Source organism: Cynara cardunculus (assembly GCF_001531365.2).
Source record: "Cynara cardunculus var. scolymus isolate 2C chromosome LG 2, CcrdV1, whole genome shotgun sequence".
Classification (NCBI taxonomy): domain Eukaryota; kingdom Viridiplantae; phylum Streptophyta; class Magnoliopsida; order Asterales; family Asteraceae; genus Cynara; species Cynara cardunculus.
This window is the reverse complement of record NC_037529.1, coordinates 68,598,594-68,618,322: the sequence shown is the minus strand read 5'-3', so window position 1 is coordinate 68,618,322 and position 19,729 is coordinate 68,598,594. Positions and strand designations below refer to the sequence as shown.

Sequence of the window (19,729 nt, the reverse complement as noted above, 5' to 3'; positions counted from 1 at the left end):
TTTTTTCAAATTCACATTATTACCTATTAAACATTCTTATAGATTCCATTTCTCTAGGGTTTATAAAAAATCTCAACTCATTCAACAAAACCATAATTAGAAGAAAGTGATTAAATCATATATCTGATAAAAAAAAACATCTAACAACTTACCTTCAAGACAAAGGTTAAGTCTGTATAGATTCTGATGAGTAAAATATACTGGGTTTGTTGGTTTGAGAATTTTATAAGAAAGAAAAGAAAAGAATATGAATGAGACTTCAAACCAAACACAGTACTTGCTAGTTTGGCCGGTTCAATGGCCCTGTATGAATTAGCAGTTTTTAATCCTTCTGACCCTGTTCTTGATCCAATGTGGAGACTAGGTATGTTCGTTATACCCTTCATGACTCGTTTATGAATAACCAATTCATGGGACGATTGGACTATTGGGGGGGAGGGGGGGTTAACGAATCCGGGTATTTGGAGTTACGAAGGTGTGGCTGGAGCGGTATTGTGTTTTCTGGGTTGTGCTTTTTGGCGGCTATCTGGCATTGGGTGTATTGGGATTTATAAATATTTTGTGACGAACGTACGGGAAAACCTTCTTTGGATTTGTCCAAATTGCAGGTGTGGCTTGCTTTGGTTTTATATTCACTTAAGCAAAGACTTGTACCAAAATAAGATGACTTTCATCTTCACAAAGCATCCATATCATGTTTAACTACATGTGAACAAGTGTTGTAACCCCTCCTAAACGAGTAAAACACAATTACACATTAGAGTTGGAAGTAAAATAGAACCTGCCATCCATGCTAAACTTCATTCACTCATTCAGCCACCCGCCCGATGAGCTTTGCTGTAGAAAAGGGTGGGGCGGGCCAGGGGCAAAACTGGAGGAGTCCATACGCACCCCAGGTCCAGGCCCCCGCATATTGTTCATCCTTGTGGGGCTCAACTTGTATCCACTCGAAAAACCTGGTCTTTGACTTGAAGAAGGATCCATTCCATATTTTCTGATATCCTCAATACAAGCCTGTCTATTGTAACCATCCCTTTCATGCCCAGAAAATTGGATCGCATCCGGTTTTCTGATTCTACCATCAGGACTCACAAAACTACCGCCGTCTGGCCGCCCGTATGCTGCACCTACAAAAGGGTCCTTGGCGGCAATGTTGTAATGTGAATAAGATTCATGCATTCCCTGGCTCAGCGGTTTACCATCTTTAGCCAAGTTCATATCATTATCAAGCGGCATGGAAACTTCACCATTTAACTCGTGGTTTTCCGCATGCAAATCCAAGGCATGAACGTTTGCTTCGGGTTCCTTGGATACATGGCCATGCTGCTGAGCGATGGCTATATACTTACTAGTCCAATCTGAACGACTCCAAAGATAGAGCGGTGGTGCAGTGTTGTTCCATTGATCCACTTGTTTATCATTGGCATCAACAGATCCAGGGAAATAAAAAGACTAGAAAAGAAGAAAACGACAATTTTAAAGTCACCAGGTCGTACAAAACAACATTTGAAGGCAAATGGACAGCAGAATGTACCTTCCCAGCTAGTAAATTGGCATCCTCCCAAACCAGATCATACGAAGTTCTTATCTTTTCACGACGATCTAACCTGGTCAGAGATGAGCATTTAGATGCAAGTGCATAAATAGATAGGCAAAGAGGGGGGTTCATTTAGAAACTTCAAATATTTTATAAACCCAGAAGCCCCCTTTTGTGTGAGTATTCATGATGAATAATATTCATAATGAATACTCACAAAATAGGTAGTTCATGGCTTCCTAAAATATTTAAGATTCTTAAATGAACCTCCCCCGATAGGCAGATCCTCCATCTGTCCCAAAACAAGCGTCAACATTTCTATTTTATTTTGTTCCCAAAATAAGTACCTACTATCAAAAGTTTGTGCCTACTTTCCAATTCTATCCTTAATTATGAGATGGAAAAATTCATTACTCTCTATTTATTAAGGGTAAATTCGTTAATTAAAAAGTGTAATAATTACACATTTCTAAAATTGTACCTTTTTCATCGTGGACATTTGTTTTGGGACAGAGGGAGTATATTGGTTGGCACGTGAGAGTGTGTGTCTATAAAAGAGCGAGCGAGTAAGAGACTGTCCATAATACCTTTTAGTCTCTGTGGGAACAATAAGAATGACAAGCTTGGGCTTAAACCGAAGCGCCTGGTCTATAAAACGGTTTGCAAGAGATGCATTCTTTCCAAATGGAGGGTTTAGTCCCATGATCTACTCGAGAGATATAAGAAAGATAAAGCAATGAGAAAAATCAATGCTAATGAGTTTCAAGTCGACTACATCACATAAGAACAACAGTCATCTCACCAATTTTGATCCATCGGGCAATTCCTTTGGAAGAACCTTCATCCAATCCCTCTTCTCAAAGCAAAAATCATTCTGAATTCATAAAGTAAGAATTAGGAAGCATGCAAATGAAGTAGAACAATAGGTAAGTTTCTTCCCCAAGCTGCTTTAAAATTTAATTATATTTTCTTTTGAAGCATATAATATCTATATATGACAAATGCAACAAATAAGCTCACACATCCTCCTCACCTTTGGTGAGGTTTGAACTCCTAACGCCTCAAGAGACCAAAGGACCCAGATACCGCAAGGCCAAAGACCCTTTAATATTTAGAAATCATGCTACCATGCTACCAACTCTATTTTGGACAACAATGAGATTTGAGACAGGTAAAAAGCAATGGAGTCAAAAAATTCACAAGACATCAAATATAGAATATCTTATCCCTGAATTTTTTCCAAACTAGAAAATACGATTCTATATAGAATCATTAAGTTCAATAACACAAAACCTATAAGCCTTGGAATGCTCGGCATACTCAACAAAGATGTACTCATTACCTTTCTCACCCAAAGTTTTCCTTCAGGAAATTGGAAAAAGAAAAATGCACCATCTGATTGGATAAAAATAAGCATGCTAAACCTACAGCCATTAACTTGAATGAAGAAAATGTTCACCTTTGGTCGGCTAATGTCAAAATTTCTATAGAAGCAACTTTTCCCCATCTCATCAAGCCGCTTTTTCATGAGACAACTGAAATCATTTGCTCCACAGCAAAAATCGACTATCTGCAAAGAAAAAGAAGTCATATATCAGAGAAGAGTAAAGAAAAGCAACTGCAGTAAATATAGGAATTGGAGGCAGGTTCCATTAGGAACCTAAAATTGATTAGAAACCCGGGAACGGCCCGCGTGTGACACATGGCTTATTCATCAGGAATATAGACATGTTATTCATAATGAATGTTGTAACATATTCATCATGAACATGTGATTCATGATGAATAGCACGTCCATATTCATCATGAATGTGTGACTCATGATGAATAAAAATACTTCCACATTCACATCATGAATGTGTTATTCATGATGAATACTCATCCTGAAGAGGGACACATGACGCACTATGGGTGCTTCCCGGGCTCCTAATCAATTTTGGGTTCCTAACGGAACCTTCCTCTGGGACTTGAGATGTATTATTGTGATATCAAGCATGATTTGACTCTAAATATCTTAATAATCAATTTAGTTATCAACTTACTATATACCTCTCTTTCAAAAAGAAAAACTTACTATATACCTGAAACAATCAATACATATTATGTACCAAAACTATTATGTCGTACTTGATAACCAGAAAATTATCATTTTCTTGGTAGGTTTTGGAATTAATTCTTACCGTATCACCATTTTCAACATACCAACAAAGTCTGTCGACAATCTGCATGTTTAAAATCAAAAAAGGATCAATACTAACTTAGGCTCATACTTGCAGGAAGTTTCAGACCCAAGATAATGAATAATGAGAGAAAAAATTAACAAACGTAAACACAAACAGGCATCTTGGCCAAAAAATGCAAAGCAAGCACGACCATAGAAGGCAGCAATTATATGACTTTGGTAGAAAAGAGCATAAAAAGACTATGCCACGAATGTATGATCTATGGTTAAGAATAAGAAAAGAAGGGTGATTAATTAGAGAAACAAGAGCCGATGCATCACCAAGTACAAGTGTCAAAAGTCATGTTGGTCGAAGACACTATAATGAACTAGAAAAAAGGACATAAAATTACATTTGGATATATGAATAGACTAGTAGTAACTAATCTTCTGTGCACTACTGTAACAAGCCGTCCACCATGGCTTTAAGTTTAATTCGAAGTTATTGGGCCAGCCTGTTCAATGGCTTTTGGGTGTTACATATACGGTATCGGAGGTCAGAGCAGATCCTTGTACCATTGGGAGGGTGGGGCATACCTCATCCGGGATGATGAGTCGTAAGGGGGGGTATTTTGTAGCATCTTAGTAGAATCCCACATTGCCGATTACAAGAAGGCAGATCCTGGGCAGACCTGACGAGCGTGTCAGGAGTTTAATTGCGGGTTTGTAACAACCCGTCCCACATGGATAGAAAAGTAAATTTTTGAGCTCCTTATAAGCTAAAAGTTGTGGGCTACCAATAACTTTCACCATGATGTTAAAGTTGAACCGGAAGTTATTGGGGCCGGCTGTTGATTTGGGCTATGGGGCGTTATAACAACAATTCCACAAATGGCTCTACAAGATCGGTACTTACTGCTTCTTACTGGAAAGAAGTTAAAATCAATTTCTAATTAATTCCAGGTTCATATTTATAGACACTAAAAATCTAAAACTTAGCATACATGGTGGCCAATAAAAGCATGTTGATGCGAAGATGAGTTACAAGCAGATGCATTCAAATTTGACTTCCAAGTAGATCAATAACATAGTCACCTCTTCCAAGTTTTCCGGTTTTGTAAAATGGCGACCAAAGGACGTATATCGCATTCCATATAGAAAAGGTGCCAGATACACTCTGAGCTTATCCTACATCACAGTGGTCAAAAACCCACATCGATAAATTTACTACAATTCCAAGCATTAGATTACAATTAAAAGAATAACTTCTAAAAGTAATAGATTAATTTATCCATTGACTAAAGAAACTTGGAGTCCCTCCTATATAAAGGCTCTTTTAGAGAGAGTATGTTAGGTCTTCCATATATTCTAACAAAACTATTAACCACTAATCAAATAAAATAACATTAATAAAGAGCGCCATTACAAACGGAAGAAATCAGATCGTGTTGACATGTACCTTCCACCTCATTAGTTGGTGAAGAACACTAGGCTCACAAACAGCTATTGCATCCTCAATACTACATCCTCCGTCTAGTTTTCTCAAAGCTAAATGAACAGCCTGTGCCATTAGAGTAAATTACGATTGTAGAGGCATGAGGGAGGTTCTGGGGAAAACCACCAAAAAGACGAAAAACTGCAGAACACCTTGGTAACCATTCATCTGGACAGTATGCACATGTACATACAAGTAACTTAAGCTGTTTTTTGGTTTTTGTGTATGTGTGCATGTTATGCGTCCATACCGGACAAATTGCTTACAAGTTACTTATATGCAAAGTGCATACCGTCCAAATGAATGGTTACCATGGTGTTACTCGGTTTTTTCATTTTTTGCGGTTTTCTTAGAACCTGACCTGTAGAGGCATTTATCATTTTTCCTAGAAACAGAAAGCAAAACTGAACCCAAAAGATACCTCCACAGAGCCTTCCACCCTAGCCAAGATAATGGATCTGTCCACATTGGATAAATTTGCATGTGTCGATGGTAAGTTCTCCAAATGACGCTTTATTACCTTATCCAGCGAAATAGAGGAAGCAGCATCTTTCATCAATGCCAGTACTCTGCAATGGCATTCATGGTTCAAAGCCAGTTTAATAAGAGTAAGAACAAGAGAGAGAGTGTGAGAGAGAGAGAGAGATCCACTTCTTCAAGGAATAGAATTCCACCTCTTCCGTGAATTGGCATGCAGAAGAGGCAAACTTCTGTTTTCAGTCTGCAGAGGTGTGGCTCTTGGGGTCTGCTCCTCTTTATCAACTGAAATGTGATCCTTCTTAGAATTGCTTGGTTCATTTTCATTCATAATATAATCATCCAATCTACTCCCCAAGGAAGGGTTGTCATCATCCAAGTTGGGCCTGCCAGATTTCATTGATAAATTCTTCTCTAAAAGCTTCTTAGAGTTGTCCATTACTCTCTGTCTCTTCATGGGTTCTGACCCAGATGACATTTTCACTCTCTTTTTGGAAGAATCTACTGGTCTAACAGCTGAAGAGAACTTCCCAACTCTTGTCTTCTGAGACTTTGAAAAAGACCCCTTTTCAGATGTGTAATCTGAATCCGCAACTTCCTTTTTTCTTATTAACGATTCTACTGGTTGCTTCTTGCTATGGCCAATATCTGGAAATTTTAAGTTCCTTAACGGAGTGCCAAGTTCAGCGTCTATCTTATGTTTTCTGACAAGTGCCAAAGAAATAAGTTAGTTAATTTTTCTTGCAAACTTGGTCGAAACAAGGTATCTCTGACTTACAAACAATATAGTAATGCACGTGACTTAGGCAAAAGGCCGTTCCAAGCCCTGGCTATAACGTCTTCGTCATTATCTTCATTCCAAAAAACAATCTGGCTGCAAAAAGATCAAAAACCAACTATGTAAGTAGACATTTAAACAACTGCAATCAGATTTAACTGGAGGGTACTTTTTTTCAAAAAGAAATACTCAACGTAGAACAGAGAGTTAACCTAGGCAAGCATTTTCTGTGGTATGACCTCGGGCATCGCCTGCAAATAGCAAATTGCAAGGCTTCCACCTTCTCATGCTCTCCCTTTTTACATTTATGGCATTTGTGGGCAGGACATGTAAATGGCTCACCAGCAGCAATCTTTTCTTGAAGTTCCTGTGCTGCAGCATCACCTTCCTCATGAAGCAGCTTTGCAACACACTTTGGGTGATAAAAATGGCCACAAGTTGCAGAACTACAGCAAAAAACCTACAAAACGTCTAAGTCAATTATTTTCAAGTTACCTTAACAGACAAAAACATTTTCTAAAGTTCAGCAAATAACTATGGGAAAAGGCGAAAAAGTATTCAGTAAAATCGGCACCTCTGCAACAGAAGATTTATCAGAAGACCCCAATTCACCGCAAACAAAGCACTGGTGTTGTTTATGAGAGCAGTTTGGGCAAAAATAACGTCGTGATCTCTGCAAAAGAAATACAGATAAAATGCATCTGAACATGAATTATGCACAAACGATAGAGACCTTAAATAGATCAAATGAATAAAATGAAAAATTACGAAGTGTGCAGGTCGATAAAATCATCTGAATCATAAATGGTGAAACACCTGCACTATTTCAGCACGTAGGCCTAGAGATTCACATTTGGACTCTGCAGATTCTATGGTTGCATGAAATGCCCTTAAACATTTCCCTTCACAACTGCAGTATAGCAAAATACATCATTAAAGCCTCCAAATTGAAGGATTTGAACGACCACTTCCATCATTAGTTCAAAGAAAACCAAAACCAAAACATAATTACATGCAAAAAGCAACAATATTACCAGGTAAGATCACCGCCATCATCACAGATTGCACAAACTGTTTCAAAACCATCGCCCTCATCATCAGACTCGCACTCTTTGATGGCTTTTATGGTGAGTTCCTCATCCCCACATTCACCGTTCATATCATCAACTATAAAGCTGGGTTTCATAGTAACTTCAGCATTCTGTGACGCGAATGTTTCACACAATGTCAACAAAATGTTGAATCAAAGAAGTGACTAGGCACGAGAAACCAAACCAAGTCCAGAAGTCAGATTGTACCTCATCAAGAGCTTTCCTCTTTCCAGGTTTCTTCTCCAGAAATGAAGCCAAAAACTGTTACACTTGGTAATATTAACAGCAAAACTTAAAACCAAGACTGAGATGCAGGCATATTTAACCAATCAAACTATACAATTTATACTTCAATATAGTTGATATTAGGGGACAAGGCCATTTGTTTACTTTTGTATATTGTTATTATATACTAAGAGGTAAGGCTACCTAGTGCTAGAGGCACGATTTGTTGGGGTGGATATGCCAAATATAACACCAAAAAGGATTTATATGGTCCCAAATGCAAGTAGAAATCCAAGTGTAAAATCAACCCATACAACAAATGCGGATAACGAGATCTAAGATGTTGCAAACTAATGCTAACCGAGAAATACTAACCCACAAAGTAAATGACAACAAATTATGCAAAGACAAAGCATATACAACGAAACGCAATTTATCGACACCGAGATTTAACGCAGTTCACTAGCGGTATGACAGTGTACACTCCCCCATACCCTTTCCTCGTAATTTGTACTAGCCTAAACTACTCAAGATGAGATGTGACTACTAATCAACACCATAGATCCTCACAACCCTTTTCAAACAATAAATAGGTAGGGCTACCAAAATGATTAAAAATTAAACTTTGGACCCTATCTGCAACGAAGAGAAAAAATTGAACCTGTAATCATTTCAAGCATCATTATATATTTAAATGTGTTTCCATGCATATACGTCCACAACTCCAAGAATAGCAAGACAAACCTCGGATTTTCGTAATGTTTTGTCCCTTTTCACAGCTTCGCTGATGAAGCTGAGATGATCTACCAGATCGTTCTCTGAAGGCCTAATGTCATACAAGCTAAAAATTGGAAATATTGTTACAACAAACACATACAGAAGATGAAAGTCCAACCGCACAGAAATATACATACCTGAAAACTTTACACAGATGGTCCCAAAGAGATTTGCCAGATGCTTCAGGTTTTCTTTTAAAGAAATGAAGACAATGCACAGTGATCAAGATTGTCCTTATCATGTCTTCAAAACTCTTCCTGGGTTTTAGAAGCTTGATCCAATTGTTATCTCTAGAAAGTGCTGATATCTCTGGCTTTACTTTGGAAAGATCACATTTCCAAGCCTTCACCGGCCTATATAGCTTTTGAAGACCATTATCAGCAGTACCCCTCAGAAAAATCTGGCTATTGTTGTCATCTAAACTCTCACTCTCAACCCATTGGACAGGTAACTCTGTAAATGAAAGGGGTTCATCTTCCGCACCCACGAAATAGTAGTCTGATATGACGTTTAGAAGAGTTGTTCCCTCATCATCTGAAGAATCCATGTAATATCACCACACTTCTATGCCTACAAAAAAAACTATAAGCATGTGTACATATCAGTCTACACAATTGTACATGGTCATTGTAGGAAACGTTTACACAAGCAGATAAGAGAATCAAAGACTTCTTGTTTCTCAAAGCACATGCATATTTTCTCATGTTAAAACTTCCAGTGATGACGTGGCATCACTGTAGGACCCACTTCACTCGTGTGAAACTTCCCTACACCAGAACAGGTTTACACTTTACAGCATTAGGCTGACCACAATTTAACATAGGCTGAATTCATAAACCTATCTTCACAACATTACCAAACAAGGATCGGAAGCAAATTACTCATGTAACATGCACATATGCATTCCTACACTATATATTATGTAAGAAAGCTCTAACAGATTTACAGAAATTGATGAAGAGGCAAGCGAAATCAATTAATAAGTAATTGATTGCTATTTGCTCCCATACTAGTATTCTTGTACTATAGCAAGTGTTGACATGATTTATAACATCATAGAATTTTCAATTAAGACGGGCGAAATCAAGAAATGAACTATTTGATTCAGCTGTTCGTACTGCTGATCTTTGAAAGACGGAATAAGATTTTAGTTTTTCTCCAACTTCAAGCCAATAACAGATTCACACAATCACATTCCTTATGAAATTGCAATGGCGAGATCATATTCTAGAATTACCCGCACATCAACAATCGCATGCAATGGTAAGTTAAAAGGGTTTATAACAAAGTGGTAAACAGGATGAATTCAATATATAAATCAGATGTTTATACTGCTGATCTCGAAAAAAACTAAGAATGAGAGGATGATAATTGATACAATAGCCACAAACTTCACCATTATCGTACCTGCATGTCTCAGAATTCAAAAAAAAATCATCATAAGTTAAGAGCAGCAAGTTCTTGGAAGTTTCACTCAATTTCCAGTGGACAAAAGGGAATGTGCGTTAGTTGGAGATTCTATTGCAAACTAGGGTTAAGACGCACATATATATAATGAAAACACCATCACAGATTACCTGTATCTATGGCGGTATCAGCGTAAAAGATGACGGTTGCTGCCGTGGAACTCGAGGATGACCGGAAGTCTGACGGTTTCTGTTTTGGCAACAACGGGGTGGTGGGAAATAAAGTTAAATTTTCGAAGAAGTTACAAAAATAGTCCCTGAACTATTTGTCAATTGTCATTGATTAAAAGTTTTGCATTTCCATTGTATTTAAATCTTTGTCATTTTAAACACCTTTTAGATTCTCCAAAATTAGGGGTGTTTGATATTGCTTATAAAAATAACTTTTATTAACTTATTCTGGCGTGATACCGGTAATAAGCACTTCTGAATGTTTTGATAAACAACTTATATCGGCGTCAAACCGATAATGAGGAGTTTTTGAAGAAGTTAAACTCCTCTAACTTATAATAAGTTGATAAGTATTTTTATAGAAAAACATAAATTATTTCAAATAAGCAATCTCAAACAACCCCTTAAGAGGATGAAATACTTCATTTAATAAAATATTTATTTTCTCTATAAATATTTATTTTCAAAGTTTCTGTTGGGTTTTAGTTTGTGAAAATAACCGGATAAAACGCAGCGGAAAAACAGAACTCGATTACAAAAACGTTTAGAAAAAAAAATTCTAAATAAAACTCAAAGTCGGTTCCATTGACAATTGAAACGAATCTACACAAACCATATGGTGTTTAATATATTTACCTTGTGGTTGAAATTGAAACTTTGATGTAGCACTAAGAAACCAAATCAGGTTTCCTCCATCGATTGTCCACACACGAACACGCTTGGAACTCCCACCGGATGCTAGCCCAAAGAATCCTAATTCTATAATTGTATCGTAAGGGTTTTGAGGTTACAACTAGTTATCAGAACTCAATTCTCTTCTTTGGTTTAGCCCCTAAGCCTTATTTATATGGTCAGTCTTCGAGATTGACCATAACTCTTAATAAGGCTTAATCATTATCTAAAATGATTATTTATTTATCTAATAATATTTTATATAATTATCTAAAAACATTTAAGATAATTACATACATATTTATAGATTAAACCTTGCAATTATAATAATCACAAAACGATACACATGTTTAGATTCTTTATTTAGTGGAAGCATACGTGTTCTTTGTGTACGACCCTTTAGGTTTACGAATGTATCTGAGTAACACGTGTCGTGGGTATAACATACAACTTACAGTTTCTATTGTTGGAAATATATTAAAAAAATATTTCTCTCATATTGTAATCATTTTTAGGGTGATCTCCAGATTTGGAGATTTTTACACTCTCCTACTTTTTTCAATTTGGAAAATCTGTTGGAGCAAAAAGACATCTAAAATCTCAATTAAGACATAATTCGACCCTTATTGCCCTCGGTATCACGAATTTAGTATTGAGATCATCCAAATGAAACTATTAATATTAAAAGGCTGTAAGACTGAGTTCTTATGCCAGATTTCTCGTTGACACGTTTATATGAGAGATCGATGGTTATGAGCAGTTAAACAGTTAAGACAGAACTATGAATTCATGACTGTTAACGAATAAGATTTAAAAGCGGTTACAACTAACCCAGAGTCATAAGCAACGAGTCCATAAGAGAAAACACGACCAAATGCTCTATGCAGGGGGCCTAGAGGCTCAAATCATCTATCTTATAACGCCAGAGACTCTAGTCCTAATACTTAGAATCTAGAACTCAGATGAAGCTCTTTAGAGAACAAGAGGCTCTGGTTACATGGAGCAAGGGCTCTGATCTTAAGGATCAAAGGCTCTTCATAGGAACCAACATGACCACATAGGAACCAATAGGACCACTGCCAGGGGCTCTACCCCTTGGACCCCGCTAAGGGTGCTGCCCCTACAACCTTGCAAGGGGGTGCACTCCCTTGACCCTCGACTTATGGCGATCTAAGATGATAGAGTCATCATTTGTGAGTGTGCACTTAACACCTCCTAACTCACCTATGTTTGACTTATCACCGGATTGTAAATCAAAAATCACACTAAAATCACCAACAGATCTGCAGACCAAACGAGGTCTTTTTTTCATTAACCTGGAATCTGTATGTATTATATGAATTCATAATACGATCAAATTTAATTCAAACTTTTTTCCAAATTGTTGAAGTGACCATTTCATATACACCGAAACACAGAGATGTACAAGGCCCAACCCTCTAAACTCGTTTTTCAGTAAGCAAAAACGACTCGGGCTTTTATGTTGAAAGAGCATCCGATCTGGTTTTTTAGCGTCGGGGGGCTTTAACCGGGCTTGGGCTCAAGCTTACGAGGTTCAGCTCATGTTCAGACTTGGACTTCTTTATGCAACTCTACTTAAACATATGTAATTGTGAACATATCTACAAGTGGGCCAACAAAATACTTTATGAATATTGCATGAAAGAATGTACAGCTTATTCAATAAGCCAAAACAAAATTTCCACCAAAAAACAGAAACAAATCTATCTCAGTATATATCATCATCATCATATGTTCCCTTTCTATCTAGCTTTTTTCAATGAATTTATCTTTACTTTCTTACCTTTCCCTTTTTTTACTTACAAATATAAGTAACATATTACTGTAACAAAGTGTCGTTCTCTTGACTCGAAGAGACGGTCGTATCAGAGGCTGCATCATCGATGGACAAATTGGTCATTTCACCGCCCACGAAGCTCTCTTCGTCCCCGTTCATAGAAGGTGCCGGGGATGCTTCGGGAGTTGCAGCGATAGAAGAAGGAGATGATTCGGATTCGTCTGTTGAAGATTGCTGAAGGCTCCAGTACATAATGCTGGCTGTGAGCATAAGTATCATCTTCTGGTTCACCTGTTTCCCCAATGGTATTAGTTTCCGATTCTTATCTTATATATATATGGTTCAGGGAAAACCGCAAAAAAACGAAAAACTAAGGAACACCCTAGTAACCGTTCATCTAGATGGTATTCACATTTACATACAAGTAATTTCTAAGCAATTAGTCCAGCATGCAAATGTGCATAACATGTACACGTGCATAAAAACCAAGAAACAACTTCAATTACTTGTATGTACATGCACATACCATCCAAATGAATAGTTTCCCCTGAACCTCCCTCTATATATACACATTTATACATATATTCATTGTGAATAGTTTCGATTTACCTCCATGATGTCTTCAGGCAACAAGAAAATTGAGCACCCAAGCTTTCGTGCGACACTGATAATGTAAGTTGCATTCAGCTTCTTTTCCTCTTCTGTTAACACCACCGTATCATGAAATTAGCGACTAAAAGACGGATTTGATAGTTTGTATAAAGTTTTTATGATTAAAGAAACCAGGGCACGTTCAAATGAGAACCGAAATATTTTGAGATCATGGGAACGAATTATTCGTAACGAATGTGGTGATAGATATTCATCACAAAATTTATTCATGATGAAAATATATGATACCATGAATATTTAGAGGGGAAATTGTCCGAAATAGTCATTCTAGACTCCCCATTTCCATTTATAGCCCCTTTTTTAATCAATTGACCGAAATAGCCAAGATTTCATAAGTAGCACTTCAGCAACTTGCGAAATCTACTTTTTATGAATCTAATATTCATAAAATACCAATTTAGCAACTCGCCAAATTGTTCCTGTGTGGATAATATTAAAATAAAAAATGTGGATTTGCCAAGTTGCTAAAGTGCTACTTGCGATTGACTGAAATATTCAAGGTTCTTCATTATGAATAATTATTCATGGTTCTCTTCGAACTTTCCCCTAAAAAAACCATACCACTTTCACCCTTGGTTACAAGGTTCCAGTTGACAACTCTAGCCTCAACTGCACTAAGAAGCTCGAGGAAAAATATCCCATTCGAGAGACTCTTATCCTGCACAATCATCAAACAAGATGAGCAATAGGTTGTGACGACAAATACGATCGATAAAAAGCGAGCCATAGAGAAACAAGATTCAAATCCAACCCGAAAACTCTCCATTTGAGAAACTCTCCCAGTGTTCTTCACTTTCTTATTTGCCCAATTCAAAATATCAGCGTCTGTTATCTCCTTCCCGTTAGAGCGGGATCTCAAGTTCTTCAAAAGTTGAAGCATATTAAACCTCATCAATTGCCACAAGAAAGCTGCAATCAATTAACGTACACAAAATTGGTTTCTGTACATCGAAAACGGCCTACGAAACAAGTCGAAGATTAATACGTCATTATACCGAGTATAAGTTTCTTATTCCCTTGTACAAAGTCATTTCCCGCTACGTTCACAAGGGAAAACTTCAAATGCTTTCCAATCTTAATAACTTGATTGCAATTCTCGACTTTTCTAAATGGCATCTTAATAGGAGGTTTCGTCGCATGCTTCCAATTAACCGATTCCGGAGAAACCTTATCAAGAACTTCTAGAAGTGTCCATCTGCGAAAAACCCATGAACAAAAAACACGTAAAGAAGAAGTATTATCATGCAAGTAACAAAGTTTCGATCTTTATGCACATCCACCAATGCTGACATCCTCAAACAAATTATTCACATATGAAGAAATCCCAAGATATGAACAAATTGTTCAAATATGAAGAAGTATTATCATGCAAGTAACAAAAAGATACGATCTTTATGCACACCCACCCATTTCTGACGTCCTCGAACAAATTATTCACGTATGAAGATATTCCAAGACTATTGATCCAAAGTCTGAAACATCTTTCCTCTCTTGACATTTGTACATCATCGGTCATCATCTCAGCATAAGATATCTTTTTGCTATCGGTAGACAAACCGTTCCTGCAGGATAGATATATCATCAAGACGTACACGTGTTAGAAAAGTTGAAAACGCTATCATACTACAAATGTAACGGTAACAAACGACGAGGGAGGTTAAGGGAAAGCCCCCCCAAAAAAAATGAAAAACTGAGCAACACCCTGGTAATCATTCATCTGGAAGGTATTGCACATGTGCATACAAGTAATTGAAGTTGTTGCTTGATTTTTATGCACGTGTGCACGTTATGAACATGTGCATATCGGAACAAATGTTTACAAATTACTTGTATGCACATGTGCATACCGTCCAGATAAGGGGTTACCAGGGTGTTCCTCAGTTTTTTCCTTTTTATGCGGTTTTCCCCAACAAACGACACCATCTCCGACCTTTGGTGGAAAATTTGCGCAACAAATGCAAGATTTAAATTTGTCGAGCCTTCAACAATATCTTTGGGAGCCAAGTATCTTTTGCAATCCATTTTCTCAGCATGCTCAAGTACCAAATTTGCCCTTTCGGCAGGATCTTTGGTGTCCAGAGTGGCTGGTGTGCAATGTTCTGGAGCAAGAACATTAAGCAGATACGCATAAGCTTCTCCATCCTACAAATGTAGCAAATGATAGTGTTAGAAGTTGTTTGTTAAGCTCAAGATGAGCTTAATGAAACCCATCTGAATCTTTAAGTGTGGGACTTGTTTGTTATAAAAGAAAGCCTCCCTTGATGGTTTAGAGGCAATAGAAAACACTCTTGACATAATACCCTCACTTAATCACTTCAGCACTTTTTTCAACATCTATGCATTGTCAAGTAAAAGTTCTCTTAAAATTTGTAGGATATAAGGGTAGTTTTGTCAATTGCTTTGAACTTCCAACCGCTTCTCTTGGGACATTTGGGTTTTTTGGGTTTTCTGCAAGAGTAAGACATTGGTAAACCAATTGTTCGAGATTATGTTAAGTTGTCTGTGTGAATTACTTTGTCTGTATAAATGAGGATGATTTTTGTTTAGGAGGGTATTTTCATAGATGGAAGAAGCGTGTTTTTTAATTTGGAGGGACATGTTTGGAAAAAACTTGGCTTTCTGCATATAGCTCCCCCCTAGAAGCTTACTGAATAACCACTTCCTATATCATTAAGCCACACCAAACAGTCGAGTATAGCTGACCGAATAAGTTGCGAGTCCCATTAAGCTCATTAAGCTGCTAACAAACATGCCCTACGGTCCCATTTGGTTTGCAGGATTGGATTTGGATTTGGAGGGATTTGGAATTGAATTCCATTCCAATCCCATGTTTGGTTTGAAGGATTTCTTGGAGTTGAAATCTCAGGAATTCATTGAAAGATTTTGAAATCCTTCAGGGGTGCTTGGTGTTTCACGGGATTTCGTAGGATTGTATGTAATAATGTTTTAAAAATGTTAAAAACATTTATGTTGTAATAATCAATTAATAAAAATATAATTTAATTATTTTTATAATTTGTTTTTATAAAGAATGGAATCATAATGGAGCAACACAAACGGTATCCTATTGGCTTGTTAAAAATGAAGACAATTAAAAAAAATGTCAATATAACAACATAAAAGGAGTTACCTTGAGATCAGACGAGAAATTTGTAACGGGTTTCTTGTAACCAGCTTTCTTAAGGTGAAAGTTCATCCATTTTAACAGGATTTTTTCAGGTGCTAATCCCAAAAGCTCCTCAACATCCTGCAAAATGGTTCATAACAACATTGTGTTCTGTGAATACAAACGATTCACAAATAAACAAAACAACGAATACAAAGAAAGACTGACAATTACATTGTTGTCCTCCACCAATTCCACAAGTTGAGGTGTCTTTCTAAGGTTGAGATCAGCCAGAAGTTGAATCTGAAGATGCCAAAATCACAAGCAATATGAGATCAAGAATCATATTAACTGTTTTTGTGGCTAAAAATTACATACTAGAACCAATAACCGATCAAATGAGAACAGGGTCAAAAACAAGAGAATACAAGAACGGCCCATTCACATGTGTATTTGCACTGAATCACATCCCATTACGAAACATGGTCAATGCATGGGCGCACGGGCAACTTGACCCGCGACCTAGGTCAAGCGTAATCACATGTGATTTTACACGCGAGTTTAGTGTAAATTCACATGTGATGTGGCCGTTCTCATGTTCTCTTATTTGGCCACCGTTCTCGTTTGAACTTGACTCTAACCAATAATTATTCTATATATAAGAGGGGATTAACAAGCTACCTTTATAATCTGAGAAATTAGGCCAAGAACCAAATGGGGCTGCCAATTCAATGAAAGACAAAAAGTCAAGTTATCAAAACTAAAAGCATCACATATGAATATATCTCTGAATAAAGCCTAAAAGCTTACTCTTCCCTCCACCAGATCTTGGTTGCCAATGTTTACTACCGTACATCCTATAGCCTTAGCAGAGTTAAGGCAAAGTGTATGATTTTCATTTCTTTCCCACGGATTAAGTACTCGTTTTGTATTGATAGCACGTTCATCTATCGTATTGGGCACGGCCACATTGATGAGTTTACTGCATTAAAGCTCAAATAATCTCAAACGGTGGACTCAAACTTTGACCAAAAACAGAATCAAGAAAGTCTTGATTAAATACCATAGAAGAACCCCATCTCTAGCAAGCTCAAACAAAGCATTTGTAGCTGGATCTATGGGAAGAAACTGCTTCATAAATGGATCATCTCTAAGATAGCTATTGATATGAGCAACATAAGATTCTTTCTCTGATTCATCGATCGTATGAAGTAAAGTCGTGGTTGTTGCTTGAAGAAACGAAGATGAGTTATTCGAATTACCCAATTTTGCAGCAGCTTGGGAATGCAAATTCAAATAAGCCTGCCCACAAAATGCAATCAATTAACCCACAATGCAGATTGCAAAATCATAAATATAAACCACAAGGCTTGTGCCGTAGTGGTTGAGGTCCTCGGGGATGTGGTGGAATATCCCATCTGCCAAGGGTTCGATTCCAGGCGTACACAATAAATGTGGCCGCTGAGTTTATCAGGGTTGATTTCTTGCGGTCACAATTTTCCGGGATTAGTCCAAGCATAGCCTCGGACACCCTTCCAGAAAAATGTTACCCGACAAGAACCACAAGGGTTGTAGCATAGTCGTTGAGGTCCTGGGATCTGACCAGGGTTCGATTCCAAGGCATACACGACAATTGTAGCCACTGAGTTTATCAGAGCTTATTTCTTGTGGTCCCAATTTGCCGGGATTAGTCCCCTTTCCAAAAATACAAGACCTCAAGAAATGATATTTACCCTCAAGAAGCCTTCAAATTCCATTTCTTTGCTCATATCCAAACCAGATTCACATAATAAGTCCCCTATTTCCTTCTCCTTGAAAATCTCATTAAAAGGCTTCAACTTTGCAAGCAAGATAGGCAAACCTTGACCAGTAACTTGACCATTTTCATTCTTTAATGATAGAAACTACACGTTAACCAAAAAGCCAAGAAACAGATTCAAGAACCAATCTTAGGTTGTAAAGATTATCAAACAAAGTCAATCTAAAAATCATCAATACAACAGAAGAATCAAATAGCACAAAAGGGTACAAATCAAAGCCGATTGAAATGGGGTTCAAACCTTGGATTTGAGTGTACGAAGTTGAACTTGTGTGAACTGGCTTTGAAGCCAATGATCAGAAACAAGAACCCCTTCGAATTTAGACATCTGCTTCTGTTCTTCCCCAAGTTAAGTTTCACCTTTTCAACTTCCTTATCGAAGAAAAGAATCTCCCAAAAACTTGTACTAATTCCAATTCCAGTTCCAAATCAAGAAAATCTACAAAACCCATTTGCCAGAAGTCGAAATCAAGATTTGGGGGATCATCAGTAATCAAGAATCAAGATTTGGGGGATCATCAGTAATCGAAAGGATAATAGCAAAACATACCAGTAGAAATCAGTTGGTTTTTTCGACTGTTTGATTGAATTGGATTCAAGAAACAAGCTTATTCAAGAAAGAAGTCAAGTGGGGGAGATTGGATTGGAAATCGAAAAGGGTTATTGGGTATTTTGCTTGAGAAAAGAGCAAAGAAGAGCACAGCGACTTTCGGGTACGGACCATCTTGCCATGAATGTGGGAAAGAGCAAGCCATTTAAGAAAAACGATTGTCTCGCCATTATCATTTTAATCTTCTTTTTTTCTTTTTTTTTGTGATGGACAAATTGTGGTGTTGGCCGTACGCGCGGAGGTGGGGATGATCTTTACACGCGTCTCTTTCGATGAATTCCAGTCGAGCAAGTTTCAACCATATCAGGATCATGGTCTTTGGTCGGTTGACGACGTGGGGTGGGTTGGGGTTCGTATATAGATATAATAAATGTATGTATAATATTGAAATTACAAAAAGGACTCGTTTTGTTATTAAAATAAATAAATCAAATGACCCCTTTTGATGATTGTTTATACTTTATAGGGATGCTAAAAAACTCGGTTTTTGATGTTTGATTGGTTTTTCATTGTTTGTTAGCAGGTTAATGAGATTGATGGAACTTACGGCTTATTTGACCAATCATATATGATTGTTGGGTGGTGAGTTAATGATATAGAAAATGGTTTATTCAATAAGCTTTTAAGGGGAGTTATACACTAAGGGGACGTTTGGTTTCAGAATGAAAATTAGTGAAATTGGAATTTATCCAAAAAATTTGACTTTGAAAAAATTAGAATGGAATTTGATGGATTTGACAACCCATTTGGTTGGTATGAATTGGAATGGATTCTTCCAACAAAAGTGGAATCTCCATTTTTGCTTGGACCACCCCCAGCCCCCGCCCACCCCCATCGATACCGATCACTATACCATTATTGAACCATGTTGTTG

At 37.3% G+C, this 19,729-nt stretch overlaps 2 protein-coding genes across 3 annotated transcripts; both read right to left on the bottom strand.

The window, feature by feature from the left end:
- Positions 1-804: 804 nt before the first annotated feature.
- LOC112506371 (protein ENHANCED DOWNY MILDEW 2-like) lies at positions 805-9,088 on the bottom strand. The gene is made up of 18 exons (XM_025110377.1): positions 8,679-9,088; positions 8,509-8,605; positions 7,747-7,800; positions 7,483-7,649; positions 7,265-7,358; positions 7,023-7,121; positions 6,661-6,908; positions 6,449-6,544; positions 5,902-6,374; positions 5,615-5,760; positions 5,158-5,259; positions 4,794-4,886; positions 3,718-3,759; positions 2,997-3,107; positions 2,340-2,411; positions 2,125-2,243; positions 1,535-1,607; positions 805-1,452 (listed from the first exon to the last, which is right to left on the bottom strand). The coding sequence occupies exons 1-18, from the start codon at positions 9,086-9,088 to the stop codon at positions 805-807; spliced, it is 3,144 nt and encodes a 1,047-aa protein (XP_024966145.1).
- Positions 9,089-12,480: 3,392 nt separating this feature from the next.
- Positions 12,481-18,970, bottom strand: LOC112506731 (fimbrin-1-like). Of its 2 annotated transcripts, XM_025110971.1 has the most exons (15): positions 18,796-18,970; positions 18,487-18,684; positions 18,160-18,330; positions 17,490-17,728; positions 17,237-17,408; positions 17,108-17,146; positions 16,661-16,729; positions 16,451-16,567; positions 15,251-15,462; positions 14,727-14,882; positions 14,316-14,515; positions 14,072-14,229; positions 13,882-13,978; positions 13,258-13,349; positions 12,481-12,939 (listed from the first exon to the last, which is right to left on the bottom strand). In XM_025110971.1, the coding sequence occupies exons 2-15, from the start codon at positions 18,571-18,573 to the stop codon at positions 12,691-12,693; spliced, it is 2,058 nt and encodes a 685-aa protein (XP_024966739.1). In that variant the 5' UTR covers positions 18,574-18,684; positions 18,796-18,970; the 3' UTR covers positions 12,481-12,690. The 2 variants fall into 2 exon arrangements, with proteins under 2 accessions (XP_024966739.1, XP_024966740.1); XM_025110972.1 differs by lacking the exon at positions 18,160-18,330 and having other exon boundaries at positions 18,796-18,968.
- Positions 18,971-19,729: the final 759 nt, after the last annotated feature.